The sequence below is a fragment of the Pieris rapae genome, chromosome 13 (genome assembly GCF_905147795.1).
Source record: "Pieris rapae chromosome 13, ilPieRapa1.1, whole genome shotgun sequence".
Taxonomy (NCBI): domain Eukaryota; kingdom Metazoa; phylum Arthropoda; class Insecta; order Lepidoptera; family Pieridae; genus Pieris; species Pieris rapae.
In genome coordinates this window covers 1545882-1573332 of record NC_059521.1, presented here as the reverse complement: position 1 = coordinate 1573332, position 27451 = coordinate 1545882, and the positions used below count along the sequence as shown (strand labels likewise).

Genomic DNA, 27451 nt, shown 5'->3' with positions numbered 1-27451 from the left:
AGACATAGATAATTCCATTACAGAGCTATTTATAATGCAATCCTTCACTATTGAAACTAAACTAGAATATAATTATTTGTCGTATTTATCGTTATTTTCATAAAACCTTGCATCTGTTACATATAACAATTATAATTAAAAAGCTTATTACAATACGTATAAAAACATTTCAGATGACTATATTTTTATTTAGACGGCACAGAAGTTGCCTTATTATTTCAATATAACTGATAGCCAATAATGATAACCAAAATGTAAGCTCGTTACAGTCCTCATTATAATACATACCCGGGGTTGACGCTCGAAAAATTCACCCCCCTGGGGGGTTGCAGGTGGGGGTTGTCAGTGTTTTTATTTCCCGATTGGTGGATTGCAATGGCGGTAATGATCGATGGTATTAACGCGCGCTACTGCCCACCTAGACGATTTGAATTTCGAAAGCTCAGTGCTTTTAAATCGCCAAGAGTTGAAGAGGTTCTTTTATAAATAAGATTAAATTTAACAGCACAATTTATAGAATGATAATATTGATGAACTGCATAATTAATCAAATTATTCATCGAGTTATTGTTGAATAGTTATTTAACGCAAAAACTTTGGTTACGTAAAAAGCTTTGGTTACTTAAAAAGCTTTTATATATTGTCTATTTGTGGTTCACACAAAATGGAGAACTGTGTATAAAAATGTTACATTTTGTTATCAATAAAACCTTTACATTAAAGTGAAGATGAATATCTTTAATTTTAAATTTGTTAAGAATTATCTTAACAAATTTAAAATTAAAGATATTCATCTAACTATAATCTCTTGCATAAAAGTTGTATTGGCATCTGAAAATACCATTACATATTTATTTGTCTATGTAATTTTTAAGTCATTCCGTTACTTATTTTCTTCTATACTTACGGATATATGTCACGCTATGGAGGTTATACAAACGATTCGATATATATGATGCTATATCAATTATCAACTGATGATATACAAAAGAAAACTTCCAATACAATTTTTTGTCGACGCGCCCCTGACCAGACAGATATTAGTATATATTTCGTTCACAAATTAAACACATACACCCTCTCCCTCATATGCACTTACATGATTTATTTGCGCCACATACATTTCACATAATTGAAAAATGGCGTTAATGGTGTGGCTGGACAAGCCGATTTTTATGAATATGGATCAGCATACGAAATATATGTATGAATGTTTTTTGTTAATGCACCTATTTGCATTAGCTTATATCAACCATATTATGTCATATGACACCTTCCACTATGTTTTCGACATCTGGAATGGGCATTTTATAGAGTTCATCATTCAAAGCTTTAATAATAGACTAATAAAGATTTTTGTTGATAACGTAATTTGATTCTATTTATTTTATATGTATAAGTGAAGTGTTTTATGTGTGTATATAAGTACCTTATTACCAAATGGTACAAATTTTGTTAGGTCTTCGTAGTAATGTTTTTGACTGTAAGCTTTCTTCCCTTCAAAATCTAGTCTCTAGTTGAGCTGAGAATGGATGATGTACTAAGCCGAATATTTATATGTACTAAAAATATTTATCCATACCCTTCTAAATATTTAAAAAACGAATTAAAATTACGCAAGGAACAATCGTGGTTTCAAAGTAAGAATTTCCCCTCAAAGGATGCTAAGTGGTTTTCCCATTTTCCCACGTAGTTGAGGCCTTTTGTCACTCGAGGTAGTTTGCGTTCTGAAAGTGAAAGTTGGCGGCTTAGTTTCAGATGATCTTACAAAGTTTTCATTCCTGTACTGGGGTAACTTTGCATTTCAAGTCGTGATACTTGATGCGTATAAATATAAATCCAACTTTTAAATTTAGTCATATTATACTTTGTTTAATGTGTTTTTCAATTTTTTTATTAAGTAAACATCGCTTTGGCTAAATTATACTTATAATTATTATTATACATACGATTAAAAAGAGAGGCGGAGAAGAGGTTCTTCTACGCCCTTGATTTGAGAACTGGCAGTTAATGTCAAATTAGAAGCATTCAATATATATTTCTTTTTTGACTTTCATAAGTGTACATTATGTTATCTACATGATAAATGATATTTGAATTTGACAACGCATCGTGGGTTTGATTACTACTGCAAAAACTTCGTTTTACTTTACTATAAACATTTATTAAAAGTTACATATAATTTATCCGTCATCATCTTATATACGGTATTGGGAGAAGTTCAGTGTAGACCCACACATAGACAGCTAGAAAATGAAAGAACATACTCGACTTGACAAATGTCAGCTGCTTCGATGGACATGAAGTTCGATCTTCTACTAACCTGCCCCCTACAAATATAGCATTATTAAAAATCTGAATAATCATTAAACATTTAAGGTGGTTTAAACTATAGGTCCCAGAATATCAGACCCTGTTCTATGAGAAATAATTGAAGCTATATGATAACCTGAGCGTTTTTTAAGGCAACTTTTGCGCACATGTGGAACTAGCTGCTTAGTGCCTATAGAAGTATTCCGAACTAAGTCGACTTAGGATCCTCAAAAAAATTAAAAAATGCAATTCTTACAAGTCCGGCAGTGCGAGTGTTCATGGGCGCCGGTATTACTTATCATCAGGTGATTCTGCCGTCTGCCTTTTATAACAGTAAAAAAAAAGAGGGTACCAATTCTTAAAAGGCCGCAACGCACTCGCGAGTCTTCTGGCATTTAAAGAGTCCATCACTTTCAGATGAGCCACCTGAACGATTGCCCCCTGTTCTATAAAAAATCCTAAACCATTTTAATCTTTTTTATTGTAACTTTACGGTGCTTTTTTAATAAGTCATCATTTCTTTAATTAAATCTTTATTTATGTGTACATTATATTTCAAGACTTATCCACTAAAACATTTTACAAGATAAACTTTTAACTTCTATAATGGACTTCCAAAAAGTACCAGATTTTCTTTTGGCGACACAGTTTTAAACATACATTCATTATTCTCTAAAAGCATTTACCATTGCCAAAAAAGTGTTTAGATTTAAAAACAAAAATTCTAGCACTCAGCTTGGAGGAAGTGGCGTGTCTCAAAGTTTGGAAGCTCGCGCTTTCAGGGTTCGTTCACCCTCTACAGTCTATTGACATATTACAGTAATTGCAATACGTAATCCTAATCTAATCAGATAATATTAAGATAAACTAATTGATACTTTAATACCAATCAAAATTCCTAAATTGTGTACGCTAGTGCACACTTTAGGAATTTTAACTACCAACTTTCAAACAAGACAATATCTACAAATCTGCGATACCATGTGTCTAACATATTTAATAAAACAAACATCTCATATTACATATCATATATATGTATAATAATCTTATTTGTTATATATTAACTCTCAATGCAATGATATAAGTTGTAAGACCAAATTTCATTTTCTTTAAACTCAATAAATAATTATAAATTAAGATATTTTTATTACCAATAATTTAAAAAATACAATATATTTTTGGAACTCATTCTTATTGTAAAAACTAATCAATAAAATCATGTAGACAATGAAACCAATCATTTGGAAATTTCATATTTATTTACATTTAAAGCCTTCTTTCTTGTCAGTTCTTCATCCAGAGACAAATTTTCCCGCCCAATTCAGTGGCCATTAACATTACTGACTTTTGACTCACTGTATTATATCCAGAAGCCAGACGTCTTAGAAAACCCAACACCTAAACCCTTATTCCTACCACACAAAGTACCTTGTATATACATTCTTATAATTTCAATAATCGTTCTTAATCCTATAGAATAAAGACCATTTTGGCACGCAACTCCAAAGTTGCCAGTTTGACGGATTTCTTAAGAATATTTGAACAAACGCTGTCTTTGTTTCGGTTTCAGATTTAGGAATTGCATTTAAGCGAATTTAATGATTGTTCTGACCTTGTTATGGTCAATTAGTACAGTCTGTCTTTGAGCTACATATGTGATAAAAAAATCAGTGGCGGACCTTTTTGGGTCTGGGACTCAGATGTATGTATCTGTTTAATAATCATTTATCTGTCTAGTAGGCAAGTAGGTCAGGCTCCTGTGCCTGACACGCGCTGTCGATTTTTTGTACGGTGTTGTTTCCTTACGATGTTTTCCTTCACTATACACACTTTACGACCTCAGGGATGAGGTTCACTTGCTGAAGCCACTAGGCCAACACTGCTCTAAAAAAGAAAAGAAAAGAAATCATTTAATTGCTAGATGGTATTATGATAGTGGTGCAATTAAATACATTAATTATAAAAAGCCGTACAATCCACCACATAAAGGCATGCAAATGTCAGAATAAAACATTAACATAATAATAGGTAAGTCAAATTATTTAGAAATATTGTCAAACTTATAAATATGAGTTACTCCAATAATTCCAAATGTCAAACTCAAATTTTCTTATTAAATATTTTACAAGTTTGCAATAGATATTGCAGACTCAGTGAGTTGTGCTAACATTGTCCTCCTAACAATTGTAGTGTGGTGTAGTGGTTAACATGGCTTATCGAACTCTTAAGTTATTAGGTACAGATGTGGTTAAACATAGATAGACACGATTTTATAAATTTATTTTATTACGATATTTAAAACGGAAAACGTTTTTTTTAATCTTATAAAGTTTTTGTAAAGTCCAAGAAGGCTTAACTGATTAACGTAAATTTATGAATGTCAACGTGCAATTCCTTCATGATTCAGGTGTCAACTGATACAATTTTCTTTAAATTATTGAATGTTGCATCATCGCTATAAAAACATTGTCTTAACAAAATGTGTATTACCTTCCGGACGGCATAAAACATTCCTCGAGAGATTTAAAATATATCTTTGATAAATAAATTTTATCAAAGAAATTCGCGACCCCTATGGACTATAGCGAAATATTATTATTACCCGGAGTAAGATTAGTCCATGAGAAGGCTAACGTTACTAGAGCTGTAACATGATTTATTGAAAATTATCTATTTACACATAACAGTCGCTTCTTAGTCACGTTAAAGTTTTCAACAATAGAGGTTAAATGCATCGCGTGACGAAAAGGATCGTTGATCCCACCGTATTTATGACTTTTACTTTTTAATTTATCGCCATAAGGACATGCAACGCCGTACTTTGAGCAAGTTTGCGCTGCAATGCAGTCTAACCCTTTGAAATTTTGGTAATGTTTACTTTAGTGAATCACGCTTTGAAAAATTCTAAAAGCGGTGCAAAAAATTGTGTTGCCACGTCACCGGTTGTAATGAAAATAATACTACTCGATATATATTGTTTAATTCTCGAATATTAGTGTGACAGTATACATGTAGATTTTTTTATTTTAGTATTGTGTGTTTTCGTTAAATCTCAAACTCATCTTTGGAGTGTTCCTTTTATTTATAAGTAATCTTACATGGACACAATATATACATATTATAAAAGAAGCCAATTACTTTGTTAAACAGAATATACGAAATTATAAAACATAAATCAATTAAGCACTTGTATCAATAAAAAAAATAAAAACAATATTGTTATAAAATATAGAAATATTTAATAATATTCTTAAAAGGCCGGCAACGCACTCGCGAGCCCTCTGGCATTGAGGGTGTCCATGGGCGGCGGTATCACTTAACATCAGGTGAGCCTCCTGCCCGTTTGCCCCCTGTTCTATAAAAAAAAAAAAAAAAAAAAAAAAAGAAAATATAAATTATTAATACAACACAAAAAAAATCAAATTCTTCCCGCTTTGAAAGGTGAAACATGTCTACATCTTCATAAATTATATTGTAGTAATGTAAAACGCGATACATTGGTGAATTACAAAGACAGTCCGTATTCGTACGAGGCACATTAAACAATTGTAAATATCTGGTCACTATAATGTTCAATATTAAAAACCTAAAAGATTGAACCATCAACCAATAGCCCAATAAAATAATTCGGATTCTCATTATGTCTTTACCTGTCTGTATATATATCGTCACCATATAAAACCTCCTCCATTTTCTGAAATCATTTTTTTAACACATTCACGTACATAGCAACAAACTGCTAAGCAACCTGGCAACACCTACAAGGCATTGACATGAATAACCAAGAAAGCATCTAATTAGCCCAAGTAGATTGCAAAAAGAAGTCGTGCAGCGTCAGCGGTCCCCATGCATAATCTGGTAAAAATAGTCCCTCTTGTATTCGAGCATCGTTGTCTTCTGGCTAGCGAGCGCTTTATTTGCGTCTCAACAACTCTCTATTATGCTCAACCATACCGCATTGTATCATTTTAATTAGAATACAATCTATATGAAACTATGGCCACTATGTTGTGAATACGCGTTGTGATACGCAAGCGATTAGACGCACTATATGAAAGTATAACTACTGATTTATGTCTGAATTAATATCTTTTTTAGATTGTCTGTGATTTGTGTTAAGATTATTTATCTGTGAAATATTTTGACCTGGCGTTTTCTGACAATGAATATAATGTTTATTCATATATAAACATTAACATATCTGGGTTATAATATATAACCCAGAGTTCGATTTCCCAGAAGCAATCCGTTCTTAATTAAAGATTAAACTATTCAAGATTAACACACCAGTCACAAATCGAAAAAATTAAAAACCCATTGTAAGTATTCATTAGTGACTGTGGAATCTAAACAATTAAATTATACAATATATTTTATAATACTGTAATGTATAAAATTAAATAAATCAGTTTTAATGCCAGGGCCTCAGATTTCTGTATCTCTTTCATGATTAGTCAATCTAATAGGCAAGACTCCTATGCCTGACACACGCCGAATAATTTAGGACAAGCCGGTTTCCTCCCGATGTTTTCCTAAACCGTTTGAGCGAAAGTTATGCGCACAGAGAAAGAAAGTCTATTGGTGTACAGCCGGGGATTGAGCCTACGACCACAGAAAAGAGTCTCACGCTAAAGTCACTGTCAACACTGCTCACTGGGCTTTAAAATTTCAAATGATATATTAAGGATGTTAAGAACCCGCCAAAACTCTCTTGTATCATATATGCAAGATGTCGTCCCTGTAACATACTATGCTTGTTCACACGTAAAAAAAGTCAATATTTAATGGGTTAAATGTGTTTCGGATACATTAATAAGCACGCTGTTAATATGTCCGTTTCACGCTACTGACGCACAAAATCAATATTTCTAATAACCTTTAAATTTAAGATTTTTTATGCCATGTTCAACAAAGATTATTTATAATACTTTATTTTTCATATTACCAAATAGTGCATTAAAAATGAATTAAATTAAACGACGCGTAACTACACCGACGGAAATGTTTGTTCTTTTAATTGATGTTAAAAATAAAATTATGTTAAAGTTTGATGTTAAACCGGTAAACATTCTTTAGGATTTCGCGTGAATAAAAGATTAATATCGTGTTAATCGAAACGGATATAATTAAGAAGTGACGTCATAAATACTGTCTCATACGTCCGTTACGGTGCGTTCCTCTTATAATAAGATTGTACATCTCTCTCTCTCCCAATAATCACATCATTCTTATTCACTCACCCCAATTATAAAACGGAAACTGGACTTTAATACTTCTTTTTGAATCATCTGATTTATAAGAGAATTTAATTTGACACGGGGCATATCTATATTTCATGGAATAGATAAATAAGGAAAAAATGTTAAGACCTCCGAAAACCGAAGCAATGGCTTAACAATGATTTAGTGGCAACACTGGTGTAGGTAATTCGACCTTACAATCCAGTATAAAAATTTTTTTAGTCTGTAGACACAAAACCGGCGGGACCTGGTATCGTGGTGCTTCCTGCTAGATAACGGACGAGGCTCTATAACCACACACCTGATGCGGCATCAGATTATTGTGGCATTTGGGGACTGCTGCGATAAAGCTATTGCATATATATATATATATATATATATATATTATTATTTTAATCAACATATGCAATTATAATTATTTATTTATATTTTATTTCTGCAGCATTTTTTTTCTTTGATATCAATTCAACCTACCACTCTACCAGACTTAGACTAACACGTCTAAGTATATAGTATGTCTCACTCCAACGCGTACCGGCTGCACCGGCCGTGCTTACGCTACGTCACCAATATCGTCGGAGAAATGTGAATATGTGTTCTGTCCCGCTCTAACGCGTATTATACCACATCTATATTACGTAATCCTGTGTTAGGTTTTTTCGTTACTTGATTCGGTCGCTGCGCTCAAAGCCCGCGATAAAATTTATGCTATTGCATAACACCAAGCTATTAACACCAAATTTCTTATGACATATACATTTTACATAAGAAATGAATGATATGAAAATCAGCCTGTAACTTAACAATTAGTTTAGAAAACGAACTAATTAATTTGAAGCCTATTAAAATAAATTTCCATCGTAATATCGTTAATATTTCTTTTATTGATAAATGTCACCGCCTGCGCGTGTTTCGATCCTTCCGCGAAACCCGTTCATGACCCTGATTTGGTGACTCATTTTCTGAGTTTTAGGCGATTGGATAAGATGACTAGATATTGATTTTTAAGAATTGGGTAGAACAAAAGATAATAAATTTAATATATTACTTAAACTTGCATGAAAAGTATACTAGTTACTAGTTAAATTGAATAATACAAAATATGCCATAATAAAATAAATTCTCGTTTTACAGACATAGAACAATAGGATAGACAGTCTTTCATAGACAATCAGAATGCAGCGTGTAGGATGCTTTTAAAAATTAAAAAATTAATTTATCTGCTTATAATATACAGAAATCTCTAAGTAATACATGTGATTATTAAAATTTAGTACACATAATTTTTAATGTGGAGAAAAATGGAAAGTATTAAAGGGAAAATGATTTAATAAGGAACTTCTTCGTGCCACGTAGGACCTATCTAGCACTATCCAAATTGCTGTTTTCTGCCTTTCCAAGGTGGGTGTTGGTACATTTCTTAGACCGATCTGCAACTCCATTATATATATATGGGTTTCGATCTTTATGACTTAAGATAAACTATGTAAAGATAGCTTCTAATTAACGTATTATATAATCTGTGCTATTATACTTAAGTTAAAAATACAAATCAATGTCTGTTTGGCATAAAACTATAGATTTTTACCTACTTGGCTTATGATAAAGTTATGTATACGTTAATTCAGCAGTTCACGGCTGAGTGCAATTTATTTATACAGGGCTATGTGGTCGAAGTGCAATCACAATGATCAGTACCCTAGAGGACATTAGCATTTGTCGAGGGGCGTCGTACGGAAATAGCACGGCGCGTCACCAATGCGCTCCTACTTCAGAGCGTCCACTGAACGCAAGCCTAATTACACCATCCTAAAATGTCTAATTTGGCGGGAAGTTTGACACGGCTGTCAAAGTTTAAAAATACGACCACAGATTATGTTACTCTGTTTATTTGTACTATTAGAACTGTTGGCTCTAAATGTCAGAACGTAATCCAAGCTGTTACGAAAAGCCTGCATAAATCTAACTCCAAGAAAAGAGAAAAGCTACTAAATGTCCGTTGTACATAATTAAATAGTTGTAAATAGACATAAGTTCAATAGACAAATCTATGTATTTCTAGGGAATATTTCGTTAATTTAATATATTATTAAATTTATATATTTCCTGTAAATATTGTAATAGACTACACAAAGATATGCCTAATGAAGGTCATTGTAATTTATCAACTTAATATTGTTTACATGCATCGTTTAGTACAATTTCATTTGTGTTCCAAATAACAAAGTGTGCCTCTGTAACATCCACTATATTAAAGTTTTATTGCGACCAAAGCTATTGCTCGTCGCGGGTGTGGACGTCATTAATTACTGACACCATTTAGAGGATTTATTAAATTTAATCCGGAAAAAACTTTTAAAAGTCCGTATAACTTAAGGTCTCGTAACACACTGTTTCAATTATATTGTCGAGAAAGTTCTACATTATCTGTAGAGCAGATAAATAATTTTCTTGCAAATGACAATTGACTGGCTCGAGTGAAACTTGAATCAATGAACGCGCTCACAGAATAAGAAACTTACACGCGGGAAAACGGTGCATTGGACAAATCGAGGATGTAAACATAACTTTTTTCGTTTAAGACTCCGTTAAGAAGATATGTACCGATTGAAAGTGACAGTTCTGTGAGATTGTATGTACTTTTTCTTTATATAACATCAACAATATTATCTCATGATAAAATTTAATATATAGTATAGTATAGTTTATGATACAGATGTTGCTGTTGTAATGTGACAAGGTTATTTTTTTTTTGTCATAGTAAACATACATACAAATACAAAATTTATAGACTTTTCATAGATCACAAAGCGCTCATAGATTAAATATAGACATTTTCTCGAAATAATAGCTTCTTATAATATAGTTCAACTACCGTTGTTTTTCGTAACAACACACATTATACAACTAATAGTAAAATGTAAGTAAAGTTGATAAAATCAATTTCAGATATTGTCATATCCACTCGCCTTACTACGCACAGTCGTCGCGACAATTTATTTTGGTACAGGGCATTGCACTTTGCAGCCCTGACTCCTGAGAAACGAGAGTAAACACGAAACGCAGCGAAAAATAATAAAACGAAGACTATTAAAATTGGTTGTACTGCCTTGTTTGTTAGGGTTACCATTTAAGATTAATTGCAAAACATATGGGAATTAATAATTTATTTTTAGATATTATTTTTATTCTATATTTATCAATTCTTGCTGTGTAAAGTAATAATTCTCAAACAACACTAATTTATCTTTTGAACCTAATTAGGTCACTAAATACAAAATCTAAAACCAATATTACAGAAATAATACATACAATATTGTACAATTCTTCGAAAGTAAATATATATCGGTTTATGAATACTTAATTAATACTTAATTCAGCGAAATATTTTTATTTCTATATATATACTTCTTGCATGGGTAAACTTAATGAACGTTCAAGCTATAAAAAACAAAAGAATAAGCCCAGGGCTTCGGAAACTTCAAAATTAGGACAAGGAGGCTCTGGTTGTTTCTAATTGTGTTGCTTTTTCCTATTTCAAAAATGCCATACACAATTCATCTCGACGGTTTCTGACAGACTATAGTTTTATAAATTTCGACTATAAAAAAAACACTAATTATAATTAACAATTATAATTAATACTATCCTTTAAGAAGACAAGTAATTCACGTGTATGTGTAATCATGAGCAGGTCACGTCATCACATAACACCAGCCTTTTTCACCAAGAATTTTTAATAGTGTGCTGGGGGTGTGTACTTCGCCAATGGCCAGATGTACCCCGGATAGCCAATAAGAACTGAAGCGAGCAATACTTAGCAATAGGACCTGGGACTGTATTCTGAAACGTCAAATCTGACGTCTTTTACTTTACTTTAAAGACTCAAAGCGAAATTGTGACTTGAACTTTACAATAATGGCCCTAGTCTTTAAAAATATATTAGCATCACAGTACACTTGCAAATATTCGAACATTGTCGTGAGACACAAAGGCGTGAGTAAGCCGTTCTCGGCATCCTGCGCCCGCGTCGATCACTAACGAGTTTTGTGATTCACTAAACTAAAATAACTCGTTCGTAGCAGTCAAAACAACGACTTTTACTTTTATAATGAGAAAAATGTTACGTTTTAGGATGTATTGTTTTAACACAAATGCGATTTATGTCTGCAAAAAATTTAGTACTACGCCATTTAATAGTTGGCTTTGATGACGCGTGTTTAGGTTTAAATACTTTTTTGTCAAAAAATACTGAAAATTTCACTTACATGAGATTATTACTTTAGAATTTAGATTAATATTACATTGTAGACGTTCTTAAAATAATCACAATAAAAACTAGCCCTACATGCAATAAACTTAAAAGTAAAAGTTATCAAATAAATATATGAATTAAAAATAATTATAAAAAAAGAAATTTAAAAGTAATTTTGCCTAACATATTCACTTAGCTTCGATTTTAATGTATTGAAAGAAGTAATATTTTTTTTATGTTTGTGGGTAGTTATACAGTTGTGCGCCTTGAGAGTTTATTAGATCTGTGGTTAATGTATACTCTAGATTTTTCTACAGCTGCATAACTACCGAATAATATCTGTCCCATACACCGTAATAAATGAATTTGATGAAATAAGTAGAAGTCCTTTCATTATGAAAACGGCTTGATTTTCTGTTGAATTTTTTAGCTCACCCAAGGTAACTCTCACTCAATAACTTATGAACAATAACTACTTCGCAGAAATAATTCCTAAAGAACTCCTTTGATACGTTTGATTTGTAGATTATAATGATTCGTTCTTCCACGAATAAATAATAATGTAATAAATATGCGTTTTAATATTTTTTTTAAATTGACAACCGTCTAGTCTATAATATATAATCTGATTAGTCAAATATTATTTAACTATAATATTTGACTAATCAGATTTTTATTATATGGCAATTCATTTCATTCCCAGAGGATTTTTTGCCTTATTACAAATACAAATAACTTTCGTTATAAATGATACAAGTTGTAAGTTATGCGCGAGGTTGGTAAGGGTTTAATCCAGTCGCAGTCAGCCATCACTGACCCGACCATCCGTGAATCTGGACGGTCAGCAAAGAAATAAATTAACAATATTAACTATGATGCATTCTTATTCTTAAATGTTGAAATTAAATATATATTTATAGTAAAATAAGATCGAATCTATAATAAAAAATTCTTTATTTGACTCAAAACAATCATTACATTCTATATACAATATTCACTGTGGTAAACCTTATACATAATATACTTCTATGAGCACTAGCGTTTAAACTAGGCCGAGCCAGTATCTTAAACGCTAGTTTCTTCCAGCGTCATTAAGAAATTGGTTTAGTTAATTGTTTTGCCACTTGTAATTTTGCCATTAGACGTTTATTGATTTTTATTGTTTATTGGACTAAATCAAGGTAGAATTAAATTTAAGTTGTTGCAATTGGTTAGACTGGAATAAGTGTGAACTTCGACAAAGATTTTAAGTCTTGTGTATTTGAAATTGTGGATGTTGTGGATGTATAAGGCAAGTTACATTTTTAGAAGTCTTTGTATAATGCGTAGGAGTTACCATGGTATCGATGTTTTACCCAAGGATATGGTAACTAAATATAAAATTTACTATCACTACAATATTTTTAGGTCTTTCAGATTTCAGTATCTGATTCACATCATTTGTCAATACAATAGGCAAGTAGGTGATCACAGGTCATAGACTGTTTAGGTTTAAGGCAAGCCAGTTTCACGATGTTTTCTTTTACCGTATGAGCGAATGTTAAGTGTGCTCATAGAAAGATAGTCAATTGATGTCGGGGATCAAACCTACGCCCTGAGGGATGAGAGTCTCACGCTGAAGGCACTAGGCTAACACTGTTCTGTGTCAGTACGAGGAAACAAATTTATTGTTCATAAAATTTTAAGTAAATACGACTTGATTTGATTTTAGTATTATTATAAAGGATTATTATAAAAATGATTTTGTTATTATCTTTTATTCTATCGGTACATGCGCGTACGCAGGAAGGGGCGGGTGTCCTGAGTGGCTGGACCAGTTTGAGCCGATCAACTACAGCCTACTGCCTCACATTCTACGAGTATTGTAGTTTTTTGCTTTAGCTTACTCTTACGTTTTATTTATAAAACATAATGTTTTAGGCGAAATTTGTGATTAAATCGTTAATTCCAACACACAATTTTTTACAATTGAATGTTTGTGCGGCTGCAGAGCAGACGGAAAATAATAAATGGCTGAAGTATGAGAGTATTACTTCCGATTTTGCTCCCTATGGAGTAGAGACTCTTTGACCATGCATGGGGTTCAAGTGCACAGGCGCTAATTAAAGATTTAAGTTGGCACATAGAGATACCGGTGACACCAGATGTTGTAATTTCTTCGCTCAATGAATAAGTATCGCAATACAGCAAGGAGATGCTGCCAGCGTTAAAGAAACAATGCCACTTTTTAAATTTGTTTTAAATTTTCTATATATTATTTTATTATTATTACTATGAAGGTTGTAAATGTGTAATTATATGACCCTTATTTTATACTGCTTTGCAAAAGGTTTAAAAATCGAATTTAAGTTACAACACAGAAGAATGATTTTTAATTAAAAATGGAAGAATCACACAAGTGCTTATTTCGTTATAAGGAAGCTATTAAAACACCTTAAAATTCAAATGATACTTTAACATCGTAAATCTCTAATAAAAATAAACCGGGTGCCACATTTAAAGACTGTCACAAAACATTTTCTCAAGCACATGTGAGGACTACGTCATTACTGACATTAACGTTTCGATTTCAAACAAAAAATCCTATAAAGGGTTGAGTATTCCCAGAGTATTTAAAGGGTGAAAACTTAGGTCCACATGACAAATTTAAAACGTCATTACGCCTTGTCAAATTGAAATCTTATTTCCTTTATTCAACCATAGATTATAAACAGATGTTATTCAGTAATAAATCATTGTCTCTGGCATGGAAATATGTATGTACTCAGGAGTGTTGTTTATGGAGTGAATATAGCTATCTAGAAAGCTTAGCCGCCTTTTTGAAAACTTGCGTCGTTATTTATGGCATACATTTCTTAATTGTTGTATGCAAATATTTTAGAAGAAAAGAAATTAAAAAAGATTGTTTGAGTTGCATAAGTTGTAACTATGCTCCAGACTTAGCGTGAAATATACCGTAAGTATGTTAAAATATTTTTTTTACTTACAGCAGTCATACTTAGCGGTATTTGTGCAATACATTTCTAAATTGTTGTTTGAACATATTTTAGAAAAATGATTGTTTATGTTCTATCATGAACTGAGACTGCCTTAAGTCAAAGTACAATTGTCTTACGTAGTCGGATTATTACGTATAGAAATAGGAATTATTAGATGGTTAAAGTTCTCGCATGAGTATAACGCATAACTATGGCTTAGAACCGTCGAGTTTTATCACGAATAAATTTATTACGAAATAAAATAAATAAATCAGAGGCGGTACAACCGTTTTAGGTTTAGGCCTCAGATTTCTGTATCTGTTTCATGATCATTTGTCGTTGTAATAGACAAATAGTTGATCAGTCTGCGACACACGCCGCCGATTGATTGGCTAAAGGCAAGCCGGTTACACGATATTTTTCTTCACCGTTTGAGCAAATATTAAATGCGCACATACTATACGCGCAATAAAGTCCATTGGTGCACAGGGATCGGAATCTACGACGAGATTATAGTCGCATGCAGTAGGCTATCACTGCTCTACGGGAGTCTAAAATGTTGTATGAAAGCAACAAAAAAAAATGAACTTTTTCTTGTGGAGTGCATAGAATTATTTAGATATCGGATATATTTAGTACCTTAAGTACATGCATATCGTATCGTGCTAAAGGGTTGCTTCGGTCACGATGTAATCGAGATATAGACAAATCGATTGAGTGCGATAGCTAGTGGCCCGATTTTATCAACTCTTAGACAACTCGAGTGGTTATTAACAGTTAACGAGATAATAAAAAAAAATTGAACAAAGAATGAGGTCGGATATTTTTTATTCCTTCCCTAACGATCTCGCTGAATGATTGATTCGTAAAGATATTTATCATTTTTAGGCGTTATAGATGTTATTGAATAAAGTGAAACTAAAATATAAGGAAGTGCATATATTTTATTTATTTAATCAAGTACATATTTTCGGTATGTATTTTCAATTAACCAACGTCTTAAAAATAAAATACTTATAAACTTAACTTAAAAAGGAGCAGTATTGGCTTAGAGATCGTAGGTTCAAACCCTGGCTGTGTACCAATGCACTTTCTTTTTATGTCCTTAATTTAAGTGGTAACATTCGCTCAAATTGTGTAGTAAAACATCGTGAGAAAACCAGCATGCCTTAGATTCAAAAAGTCGATGGCGCGTGTCAGGCACAGGAGGCCGATCACCTACTGTCGCCTATTAGACAAAATATAATCATGTTGGGAGTTGTGTAAACTTATTAGTAACAAACATTTATACATTGGATTTTTAATATTTATATACAATACTATAGTTTGTTCAAATGGAAGAAAGAAAACAGAAGTTAATATGCTCATTTCCTTTTGATACACGAATTTACATAATATTTCAGATTTAATCGAGTAACGCGGCAGCGTCAAAACGATAATGGCTGTACTGCATCCGCCATTTGCATTTCGCTTTAGGCGGGAAAGAAAATGGATGCATTTTCCCGCCTTTTATTTGTACCGGATTCATAGAGAAAGTGAATCATTAGAAATTGCACTTCTTTGTTAAATATATAAATAATTGTCACTTTTTGTTGTTATTATAAAACGATTATTAAATACTCTATTCAAGCCATCTTAGTGGAATATGGAGTATTTCCTTTTCCTTATACCAAAGTAACTGGTTTACAAAAACCAAATAATGTACATAGTTTATTTAACTTGTAATTCACATATAAAATATTAAAGCTACAATAAATAAGAAGGCTTCGTGACAAAACTTTTCCTATTCCTTCGGTACCATGAAATCGTGTAACCATCAAAAATGTCTCACCCATGGCGGCATGTGACATTTTATTAAATTCTTATTTGGCAGCGAGCGCAAATTCATAGACGACACGCGAACTGCAGAGTACACTGTCGGTTTTGTCTACACGTCATCCATCCACGTCAAATCTACTAATCACGCTATAATTATTCTTTATTGATTTATTATTTTCTGCCAGCTATCCAAATTCGCTTTTGAATTATTAGTCTGTGTATTAAAGCAAGTTTCAAAATCTTGTTTTACTAAGTTCTTTTACTTGAATAAATACTTAATGCTGTATTCTTCTTTTCAGATACCACTGCGCCCTATGTGCTCTACAAAGATGGCGTGGAGCGAGCTCCACCAGGAACACAATGGGGTGGCACTGTGCTCGACGGAGGTTACCAAATGCAGCATCAGAGTCCTGGCGGGCCATCACCTCAGCCTGAGCCACAGCTGGCTTCTCCAGCACCATCACCCTATCCGCCCGCGCCTCCACCTCAAGACCCGTCTGATGAGGCGGCACAGCAACTGGCACAACAGCAAGCTCAACAACAGGCCCAGCAACAAGCCCAACAGCAATCTTCCACGGAACAAATGCAAGTTGAACAACAGCTCAGCCAAGCCCAACAATCGCAAACACAAGACCATCTCGATCGTACGCCATGCTTCGTCCCACAAGCGGACTTGCAACAACAATACACACCATACTTCAAAGAGGCCAGGCCAACTAGCCACATGCTCGGCACTGGGGGCTTTCCTCTACACTACTTGAAACAAAACGGTGGAGTCCTATCACTAGAAGGACCTCTAGACCAATATTCTACACCTGATTTGCGTCATCTACCAGATATCGTTCAGCCTGAACAACCAAAACCTAGAAAGCATAACCCGAACTCTGAACTACGCCTGTTCAAGTGCCTAACTTGTGGCAAAGATTTCAAACAGAAGTCGACACTACTCCAACATGAGCGGATTCACACGGACTCGAGGCCGTACGGGTGCCCGGAGTGCGGCAAGAGGTTCCGGCAGCAGTCCCACCTCACTCAGCATCTGCGCATCCACGCCAACGAGAAACCTTACGCTTGCGTGTATTGCCCGAGATCGTTCCGGCAGCGCGCCATCCTCAATCAACACCTGCGCATCCATTCCGGTGAGAAGCCCTATACGTGCGGCGAATGCGGCAAACATTTCCGCCAGAAGGCCATCCTCAACCAGCACGTCCGCACACACCAAGGCGAGCGCTATTCACACATATATGCCCCGGTCCGGTCCCCGCGCGCGCCGCCCGCAATGACCCGAGCGGCTCGCGTCACTGCCGGCGCCGCATGCGATCCCCGCCGCCCTTCACCCGTACGATTCGGTCTCGCATCCATTGGCCTTCCTATCAAACAAATTCTCGGTCCCTTCATCGCCCAAATTGCGGAGGGCGCTCGCGAGACGCGGAACCGATCGCCGGACGTTCCCGTAACCGTCCTCAGTTCGATTAACCCGCTCGATCACTTTATTAAAACTGAGAAAAACATGTAAATGACCGTTTATTCAATTTTTGCAGACGTATCGCCGCATCTGATCTTCAAGAATGGGACCACGCCGACGCTGTGGCCTCAAGATGTGCCTTTCCCGCCCGATGAAAACAAAGAGGAAATTCAATCAGCGTTCGGCGACGCTGACGGACAGAACGGCGAGCAACGCGGCTCTTGCTTTTCGCCCGGTGACACGGCGCAGTATCCTGCATATTTCAAGGATACAAAGGGACTCAACCACACAGTATTCGGCTCAGGACTATCGCTGCAATACTTAAAGGGCGGCAAGCTCCCTGATGTTCTCGGTGGACGCGCAATGCCACTGTACGTACGCTGTCCCATATGCCAGAAGGAGTTCAAACAAAAATCAACATTGCTCCAGCATGGATGCATACATATAGAGTCTCGGCCCTATCCGTGCCCAGAGTGCGGCAAGAGGTTCCGTCAACAATCACATTTAACTCAGCATTTGCGTATCCACACGAATGAAAAGCCATACGGGTGCGTGTATTGCCCTCGGTTTTTCCGCCAACGAACCATTCTGAACCAACATCTTCGCATACATACTGGAGAGAAACCATACAAGTGTACGCAATGCGGGAAAGATTTTAGGCAAAAGGCGATCCTTGATCAACACACAAGGACGCATCAAGGGGACCGGCCATTCTGCTGTCCAATGCCTAACTGCAGGCGGCGTTTTGCCACTGAGCCGGAGGTAAAGAAACATATAGATAACCACATGAACCCGCATGCGGCTAAAGCACGACGCGCAGATGCTAAAACTCCACGTCCGCTCCCGCCGGCTTCAGCTGTTGTGAAGCCCGAGCTGTACTTCCCGCAGTGTTATGCTCCGCCGTTCCAGCAGTTCTCCAGCGGTGCCGAGTTCAAGCCGGCCGTTGGTCCCGGCGCGACCGTGGCATGTCTGCCCACACAGTGACCCGCGCCCCCGCGGTGGCCGCCAGGGCCTCCCGCGCCTCACCATGCCCCGTCGCATGCGCCCACGCACCACGACCTCTACGTCGACCGCCTCTACTGAGCCCTACAGCCGACGTTGCTTGCCATCATGACGTAAGGAGTTGCGGTACGCACCAGTATACGACTCGCCTATGCGAGCTTATTTTAACGAGATATCGGATCGCTGTAAACATGCTTCGATCATTAAATAACAAATATTCGAAATCTGTCGCGAATGTACAGTGTTCGAGAGTTCACATGAATAGTGTTACCGTTCAAAATGCGAGTATAGATAGCGTTTTTGCCCCGTAATATTAAGTTACCACGTAAGAGTTAGGCTTCTCTGTGATTCTTCAGTCGAAACTTGCGTCTTGATCCGAGCGGATTGAACCAGAGATTAGAATTTAAAAACTCTTCGTTGAAATATAAAAAGTAAGAAATTCTCTTTTACCACGTAACGGTATTTCGCGATGAATGCTTTCGGGACAAGATGGAGCCCAATAAATAATAATAAACGTAGATGTTATGTTAAATTTATTTACGAGTGTTAAGATTATAGTATCTGGCAAACGCAGGGTAAGGAGAATGATAAAAAAATGCTCAAATCTTTAAAAGTTACTTAAAATTTTCGCGTAAAAATTGCGCTCTAAACTTAATCGGTGTAAAACAAAGAACAGTAGAACGAGAAAGCAAACCAAAAACGTAGGTTACCTATCGCCATCAAACGTTTATTTTAGTACTTACGAAGTTAATAATGCATTTAATCTAGACGGGATACTTTTATCTCCATAACTTGTAGGTGCCAAATAATTTAGTACCAGTCAATGTCCATTGTTCAGTAACATTAACAGGGATAGAACATCGTAGTACCAGGAAAGGCAATGAACACTAATTTGTGCAAATTAGCGTTAAATGCCTTTCCTATGCTTTTCCTGGGTATTGACTATACCAGCTTATTTCATAGGCCTAGTTAAATTGTTACCAGTTTTTTCAACGAGACGATTTGGATGCATTTACGTGGAAAAGAGCCAGACTGAGAAGGACTGTGATAGCTAGGTAAGTTAGGCGTCTATTTCGCTCATTTAGCGTTTAAAATTCGTGTAAACTACGAAAAAAAATGAGAACAATGTCGTATGATTGATAAAAAATACTCGTGATTATTATTATTTTGAATCAAAATTGTGGGGCCTTTGACCGCGCCTTTTCTCGACTGATTTAAATTTGTCACGAGTGAGATTAGCGAATTTTTGCCAATTAGATAACGTGTGATGTCGCAAAGTGCTTTTCGATGTAGGAATGGAGAGAGGGTTATGCCAGAGATATGTTTTACTTAATTTTAGCTTAGACTATCGTTCGAATTACCAAGCAATTCGATCATTCATCGCGAAATAATTTAGCAAATAGGAAAAATAAATATATGTATGAATGTTGAAGTATTTTGGCGCCGACTGAGCCTCGTTTATGTCGCGTCCTCAATAGATACAGGTATCCAGAATTACATTACAGAATATGAATAGGTTTTGAACAGAGGTATGATATATTAAATATATCGACTTTGTTGTTGCTTTTCTCTTTGAATGCTCGTTTTCGGTGAGCTTAGGCCAAACGAAAGACTACAGTGAGAGAATTCATTTATATCAGAATAGATCTGTTTTGTTGCAAGTATTTCATTTAATGTAAGCTGACCTTTAGTCTTGACGACTATAAACTTCGCGGTGCCAGAATACGGAAACACATTTTAACCGTTTTATCATCTCTGTTTGTATGTATAGACGACATATATAGCTTATTTTATGATATTATTGTGATGGTTTCGTTTTCCTACAGCATAAGGGATGTTACGTATTAACTAGTAGATAATAGTATGTATTTGTGGAGGTACTTGTCACATTAACCGGATACCATAGTTTTAATTTGTCGCTAACCAAGCGACCGGACGTTTTATTTGTATGTTTGTTGTTGGTTTTACTAAAGAAATTAGTCATTGGACAGTTATGAAAATTCAATACTTCGCAATTCTGAGGATCGATAATGTGAATGATGTGTTACCACAAATCCTTAATCAAATCCAATTAAATACAGCAATCGATATCAGAATTGGTGAGTCGACCGTCGCGTTTAAGTTTCTGATTGCTTTTCCTATCAAACTTTCGGAGGTTTACAAACAAAAACACCATTATCGAAGATTTTTGAGATTATCTTCAGTGACTATATTTATCCTCAAGTGATCCTCCTGAGAGGTGAGGCGCTGCACGCCCGGCCACACAACCAATAGTTTACAAGCCAGTTCAGAAAGCTCAAATTTTATTATCTGACATCCAAACACAGACTATAAAACTCGTTGAAACTATGCCGTCACAGTCATCTAATAAAATTTGACCCACAATATTTACCCACCACAATACAGCAGCCTTATACAATAATAGTTATAAGTATTTTTATACAGTTTACAATATATACGTTTATAACGGCCGGGCGCGCAACGTCGCACTGTACAAGTTTGAATACAAACACAAAATACAGTGCCATAGCCGAGAACTAACCTCAGATGTATAATTAGATTTTTATACCGATACAAATGGATTTAATTTTTAAATATAAACAAAGGTGATTAAGTATACAGAGATTAAAGATGATATTTTATACATTTATTACATACAATATTATTAAAGGTAAATGTGAAATAGACTTAACGTTTTAGTGTACCACGTGCTAAGTACCTAAGTATCAGGAAATCAGGTTTTTGTAAATTACGCGAGGAGCGAGTGCTGGACGTCAAATTTCGTATGTCCGACGAATGTTAAAAATCCGTTTAAACCTTATCAGCGTAAATACATATCACAAGCAGAGTATATGTTAATATTGATTTTTCGACAAGTTCCAAAAATTGCTCAGATCTTTTCGTTAATTTTTGCTCAATTATTCGTGTATTATGTTACTTGTGTTAGTTTTATGAATCCTTGTATAATTGTATAATGTTCTAGAGAGCACGGTTCCGCTTTTCTTTTAATTAAGTGTGTGTTGTCAGTGTGAGAATTCAGTTACTTGTCGTTAATGCTTTGTGTTTAATCTGTGCCGTCCAATAATTTTGTCACAGATTGTATTTGAATTTAAATGTTGCAATGTTTATATGACTTAACTCCACTGACTGTTATTTAGATTCTTTGCTATGTTCCTAGCCTACGTAATTTTTTTTAACCAATTTTAATTTTACCAATTCCTTTAAAGACACTTTAAAAATCCGCTAGAACATCTTACCTAACATCGATTTATTTAAGGAATGAAATTCCTTTCACAGCTATATTTTATGTACTAATTTTCGCATTTATTTGAATGTGAATTTACTAACACAATAATTTAAGTAATTTCTTCTAAGCGAGTGCTATCCATTATATCACGTAATACTTATTTTAAGTTAATAACAAAAGGAGAGAATAAGATTGCATTGGAAATGTATACTTTGCATAATATTATATTATCATGAGCGTCAATTGTATTAAATACAATATGTAAGCTAAGCTTGGTAAAAAGTAGGTTATACTGATTTGCAATATAAATGCTATTTTACGTTCGTGGAAAATTGTAGCGTTTAATATTATCATGATCTGTGTGGTGCTGTAAACTCCCACAGATAATGAATCGAAATTCAAAAACGGCAATTCGAACATGTCATTAATTAGAGCGCTGAGGCCTTACAATGAAATTATTTCAAGTTCATTATTATTAAAACGATTTGACAAAAAACAAAAGTTGTAGTGTAATAATAGTATGCGACTGTTTTTCTAATCATACGTTGAATATGAACATTAATTTTACTTATTCAAACATTGTAAGCTATTGTAAGGTCTCAATTGCTAAATGCTTTCATGAGAAAGTTTAAAATAGGTATATTTCTGAGTAATTAATTCATACTGTTTAGACATAGGACATTTATTAAAAGTACAATTGATTACAAAAAGACAGTAGGTCATAGCAACTTTTCTATTGCATTTATTTCTGATCTCATACGAGACATTTTTACCCGCTTAGATTTACTTTGACAATTACGTCTCAATTATTTAAGGTATTTAAAGTTGTTTGCTGAAATTCTATTCATAATTCCCGCTTCAATATAGCTTTTAAATCTTCAGATCTAATTAGTACGCGATATCTCTATACAAATTAAAAGAATTTATTGATTTATATTTTTTTAAATCTTATTAACAAAACACCGTACATTATCTACACTTTTTATTCAATGTCTGATCGTTTCTCTTGATGTAATCTTTAGGAAATTATTTTACACCGTCTTTGCGGTTCTAAATATTTTTTATCTGTAAAATATCTTCAAATACATAGCCAGCACAATTTTATAAATAATATTAAGAGAGTGAATTTGTCATTATTGTATTCCAAATCTATAATAAATTAGATTCCGCATTGTTTTAGACAGCCAATTAGATGTTTAGGTCGTCGTGTTATTTTAATTTTATTATACAGTTGGCTACAAATTATTATTTTTACGTCTTCCATTTACGCTGTAGTTTATATATATAATCTATTTACATCTATTACATATTTAATCTGTATCCTTTACATTTTAATGTATTATTTTGTCATTGTATAGTCAGCAGAAAATTATTTCTACTTATGAGCAATAATTGCGGATTTAGTGCAATACACGTTTAGTTTGGCGTTATATTATGTTGTATTATACTTTAATGTGCTTACATTATATTTCACTGTAAGGTTAATATTACAAATAGTATAGATAAGCGAATAATTGGTAGCCAACATAGGTGGCCTATATTTTTTTTAAGTGTTACATTCATCGTAAGTACACTGCCACACTCGCCAACCGCTGTCACAAATTATTAAAAAGAATAATAAGTATTAATTTTTATCACAATAGAGACTTGTTGAAACAGTTCCACAATAAAGTAAGAGTTGTTGAATTTTTTATAAAAGATAAAACATATTAGATATTATGATCTTGTAGTCTGGATTGAGGTTTTTTTACAGATTTTATTAGACAGGTGTGTCGGGCTACGCCGCCTATTCAGCTTATTTTTGCTACAATACTTATTTAAATACAATATGACATATACCGAATAGTACAATAGATATACAGATTTTACACAATATACAATAGATTTTTTATACAACATCGCAGTGATATACATGTTACAAAGTTTTTTTAAAAGCCTTGTGGGCGACGTAGCCCTCCTTAGATAATATTGGTTTTCTGTGAAATGGGTGCTCTGATATTATTAATTGTACATATTTATTATAATATACAACAATAGACTGGTAATTTTACAACGTTGTTAGGTTTCTACAGAATTATTCCGGGGCTGTGGAGCATTGATTTAAACTTTTGCGAATTTCGCATTCGTTTGAGACGATTCACTTCACTGTCTTCCAGTGTTCACTCATATTTTCGACACGTGTCAAAAGTATTATTTTAGCCAATAATGCGATATTATTTTGCCGGATAAGAAAACCCCATTTGTAGTTACTTTATATACTTAGATTGAATATATATTAACTGTTCCGCATTCGATAATGTGACGTCAATTTGTATCTATTTGTAAGATCAACAAGCATTTTTCTGTAGTCTTTGTCACATTTTGGAATACGGTCTAGTCTAGAATATTGTAGTTGTTATATTGCAAGGCCTAGAAATCATTTCTTTGCAGCCCCGTTCATCAATGTTACAATAGAGTATATTTTCTTACATACAAATACACCGAAATAGACTATATGAGATTGATTTAGTACAATCCCAGAATACAAGATCGAACTTTTTACACAGAACGTAATGCAGGTTTCAGTTTTGTTCACCATAGACTTTTTATAATTTGTTTTCGAAACAGTTGGTTGCGAAACGGTCACAAAGATCCTGGCGAAAAAAATTCACGTTGGCAATTAATATAAAAATTAATGTAAATATATTTTCTAGTTCTTCCAAAACGATATCAGTATTAAATACAAAATTCGATTCGGTTAGGTCAAAAGTAAGTGTGATCTTATAGAAAATTTTTGTATTAGATTCTTCACGATGTAACTTTTTTCGAATAGTTATTTTTTAATAATTTTATTTAGTTGATTGTATAATATTCTTGCCTGTAATTGCATTTATATTAGTTACATATGCGTTTGAAGTTGATACCATCGTATTTATGTATATTATTATTCAATTAAGGGTTTTGTTTGTTTTTGTCATTTATTAGAAGTAAAATGTTGTAAAAAGTAAGCTCGTTGTATTTTATCAAATAAACACTTTTTAGTCCAACTGAAGCAATACAATGCTGTTTTTCTTTATGCCCCAATGAGTACCCAATACAGCTTCATACGATACGATATGAAATAAATACGTTAATATAACTTTTAAAAAGCTCAAATATAAATCTTTCTCTCTACTTTAATTTTGTTTCTTTGGAGCAGATTATTGTATTTAAATGCACAGGCACTAATTAAGATATAAGTTGGTCCCTGGTAGATAGTACTGTGACGGCGGAGCTGGTACTTTTCTCGCTCAACGAATAAGAATCGCAATATAATATAGCCTTTTAATTCCGTAACTCTTCGAAAGTCACTTTATATATTTTCACTCCTGTATATCTCGGAGTTCGGTGTGCCTCTTGGCAAAGGCTCGCAATACAGCGAGGAAATGCCAGGATTAACGGTATACTGCTACAGAGACGAAACTTTTTAATATGTTACAAAATTTTATTTAACAATTTTTCAATATTATTGTTATTACTATACAGGTTAAGTTAGTTAAGAGGAGGCCTTTGCCGACTGGCAAACAGATCTGTAAAAACTCAGCAAGATACAAATACTAGAATAGTTTTTTTCTTAACTTTCTAATACTTAGTTTAATGTAATCTATGTTTATATGTGTACCCAAAAAGTGATCTGAATAAAAGGCTATAGTATTATTATTATTATCAAATCAAATCAAATCAAAATATCTTTATTAATTTAGGTAAACATGTACACTTATGAACGTCAAGTAAAACAAATTAAATAAATCGTAAATTTACATTTACCAACAGTTCGCAAGTCAAGGGCGTGGAGCGGGTAAAAAGAACTGGCAAGAAACTTTCCGCCACTCCTTTCAATTGCCAAGTTTTTAATACAAATTGTTTGAACTGGAGCAAATCAATCCCAAGGATTAGGATCATTTAAGTATTCGTCACATTTATAAAAGGCTTTATTAATTAATTTACTTTTAACAAGGGCTTTGATTTTATTTAGTGACAGTTCTCTAATTTCGCTTGGGAGTTTGTTGTAAAAACGAATACAATTTCCATATAAGGAGTGGTTTATCTTCTGGAGCCTGGTTGGTCGCACACTCAAATTAGTTCTATTACGCGTATTATACTGGTGAAAGTCACCATTTGTTTTAAAATCGTTTAAGTTTTTTTGTACATACAACAAGGCTTCAAGAATATATTGACGGGATAATGTCATAATATTTAGTTCCTTAGGGAAACACAACAAATACCCCGAGCAGCCCGCTTCTGCAACACAAATATGGATTGAACCTTTGCAGCAGCACCCTACAGTAGAATACCGTACGACATAACGCTGTGAAAATAGCTATGGTACACAATTTTAGCCGTATCCTTATCAGTAAGCTGTCGGATTTTTTTTACTGCATATGCTGCAGAGCTCAGCCTATTCGAAAGAGTCTATGTGTGGGCCCCACTGGAGTTTATTATCTATTGTTATGCCTAGGAAAACAGTTTTTACAGGTTAAGTATATGTATAATCTAATAAATGTCGTACTAGACTATTTAGATTATTATTGTTAAATAATGCTTATTAATCTATTCATTCCGAGTAAGAAATTAAAAATCAAGTACTACAAATTTTTTATTAAAAAACCAGTGGCGCCACAGCTTGTTAGGTCTAAGCCTCAGGTTTCTGTATCTGCTTCTTAATAATTTGTAAATCTAATAGGCAAGTAGGTGATCAGCCTTCTGTGCCTGACGCAGGCCTTCGACTTTTTGAGTCTAAGACGAGCCGCTTTCCTCACCATGTTTTCCTTCACTGTTCGAGCGAATGTTAAATGCGTTAAATCCATTAGTTCACAGACGGTGATCGAACCTGCTACCTCAACGCTAAAGCCATTAGGCAAACAATGCTCCCAAAAATGATATACTTATGGCTTATTAATTACAGGACTTTTATGTCGAATGGAAACATAATGATATAAGCTTTATAATTTATCCTTAGTAATCCGGTATGATAATAACTGTTTCGGGTAGTCAATTCAAGCCTCATTTTCTATAGAAAATATTAATAAAACATAGATTTTATTTCTGTCGTCACTTACAAACGGCAACCATTTTATAATATAAAGAATTTTGATTTAAGTTGTGGAATTAAAA

The 27451-nt window shown here is 34.1% G+C and overlaps 1 protein-coding gene across 2 annotated transcripts in view; it reads left to right on the top strand.

Annotated features, from left to right (window-relative positions):
- The window catches only part of LOC110992580 (zinc finger protein 883), a 42457-nt gene extending 17099 nt beyond the window's left edge, over positions 1–25358 (top strand). The window contains exons 2-3 of one of the 2 annotated variants that reach the window (XM_022258469.2): positions 16904–17743; positions 18146–25358. In XM_022258469.2, coding sequence (XP_022114161.1) covers positions 16904–17743; positions 18146–19053 — 1748 coding nt within the window. In that variant the 3' untranslated portion in view covers positions 19054–25358. Of the gene's footprint in view, positions 1–16903; positions 17828–18145 lie in introns of both variants that reach the window. The other variant, XM_022258461.2, reaches the window with a different exon arrangement.
- Positions 25359–27451: the final 2093 nt, after the last annotated feature.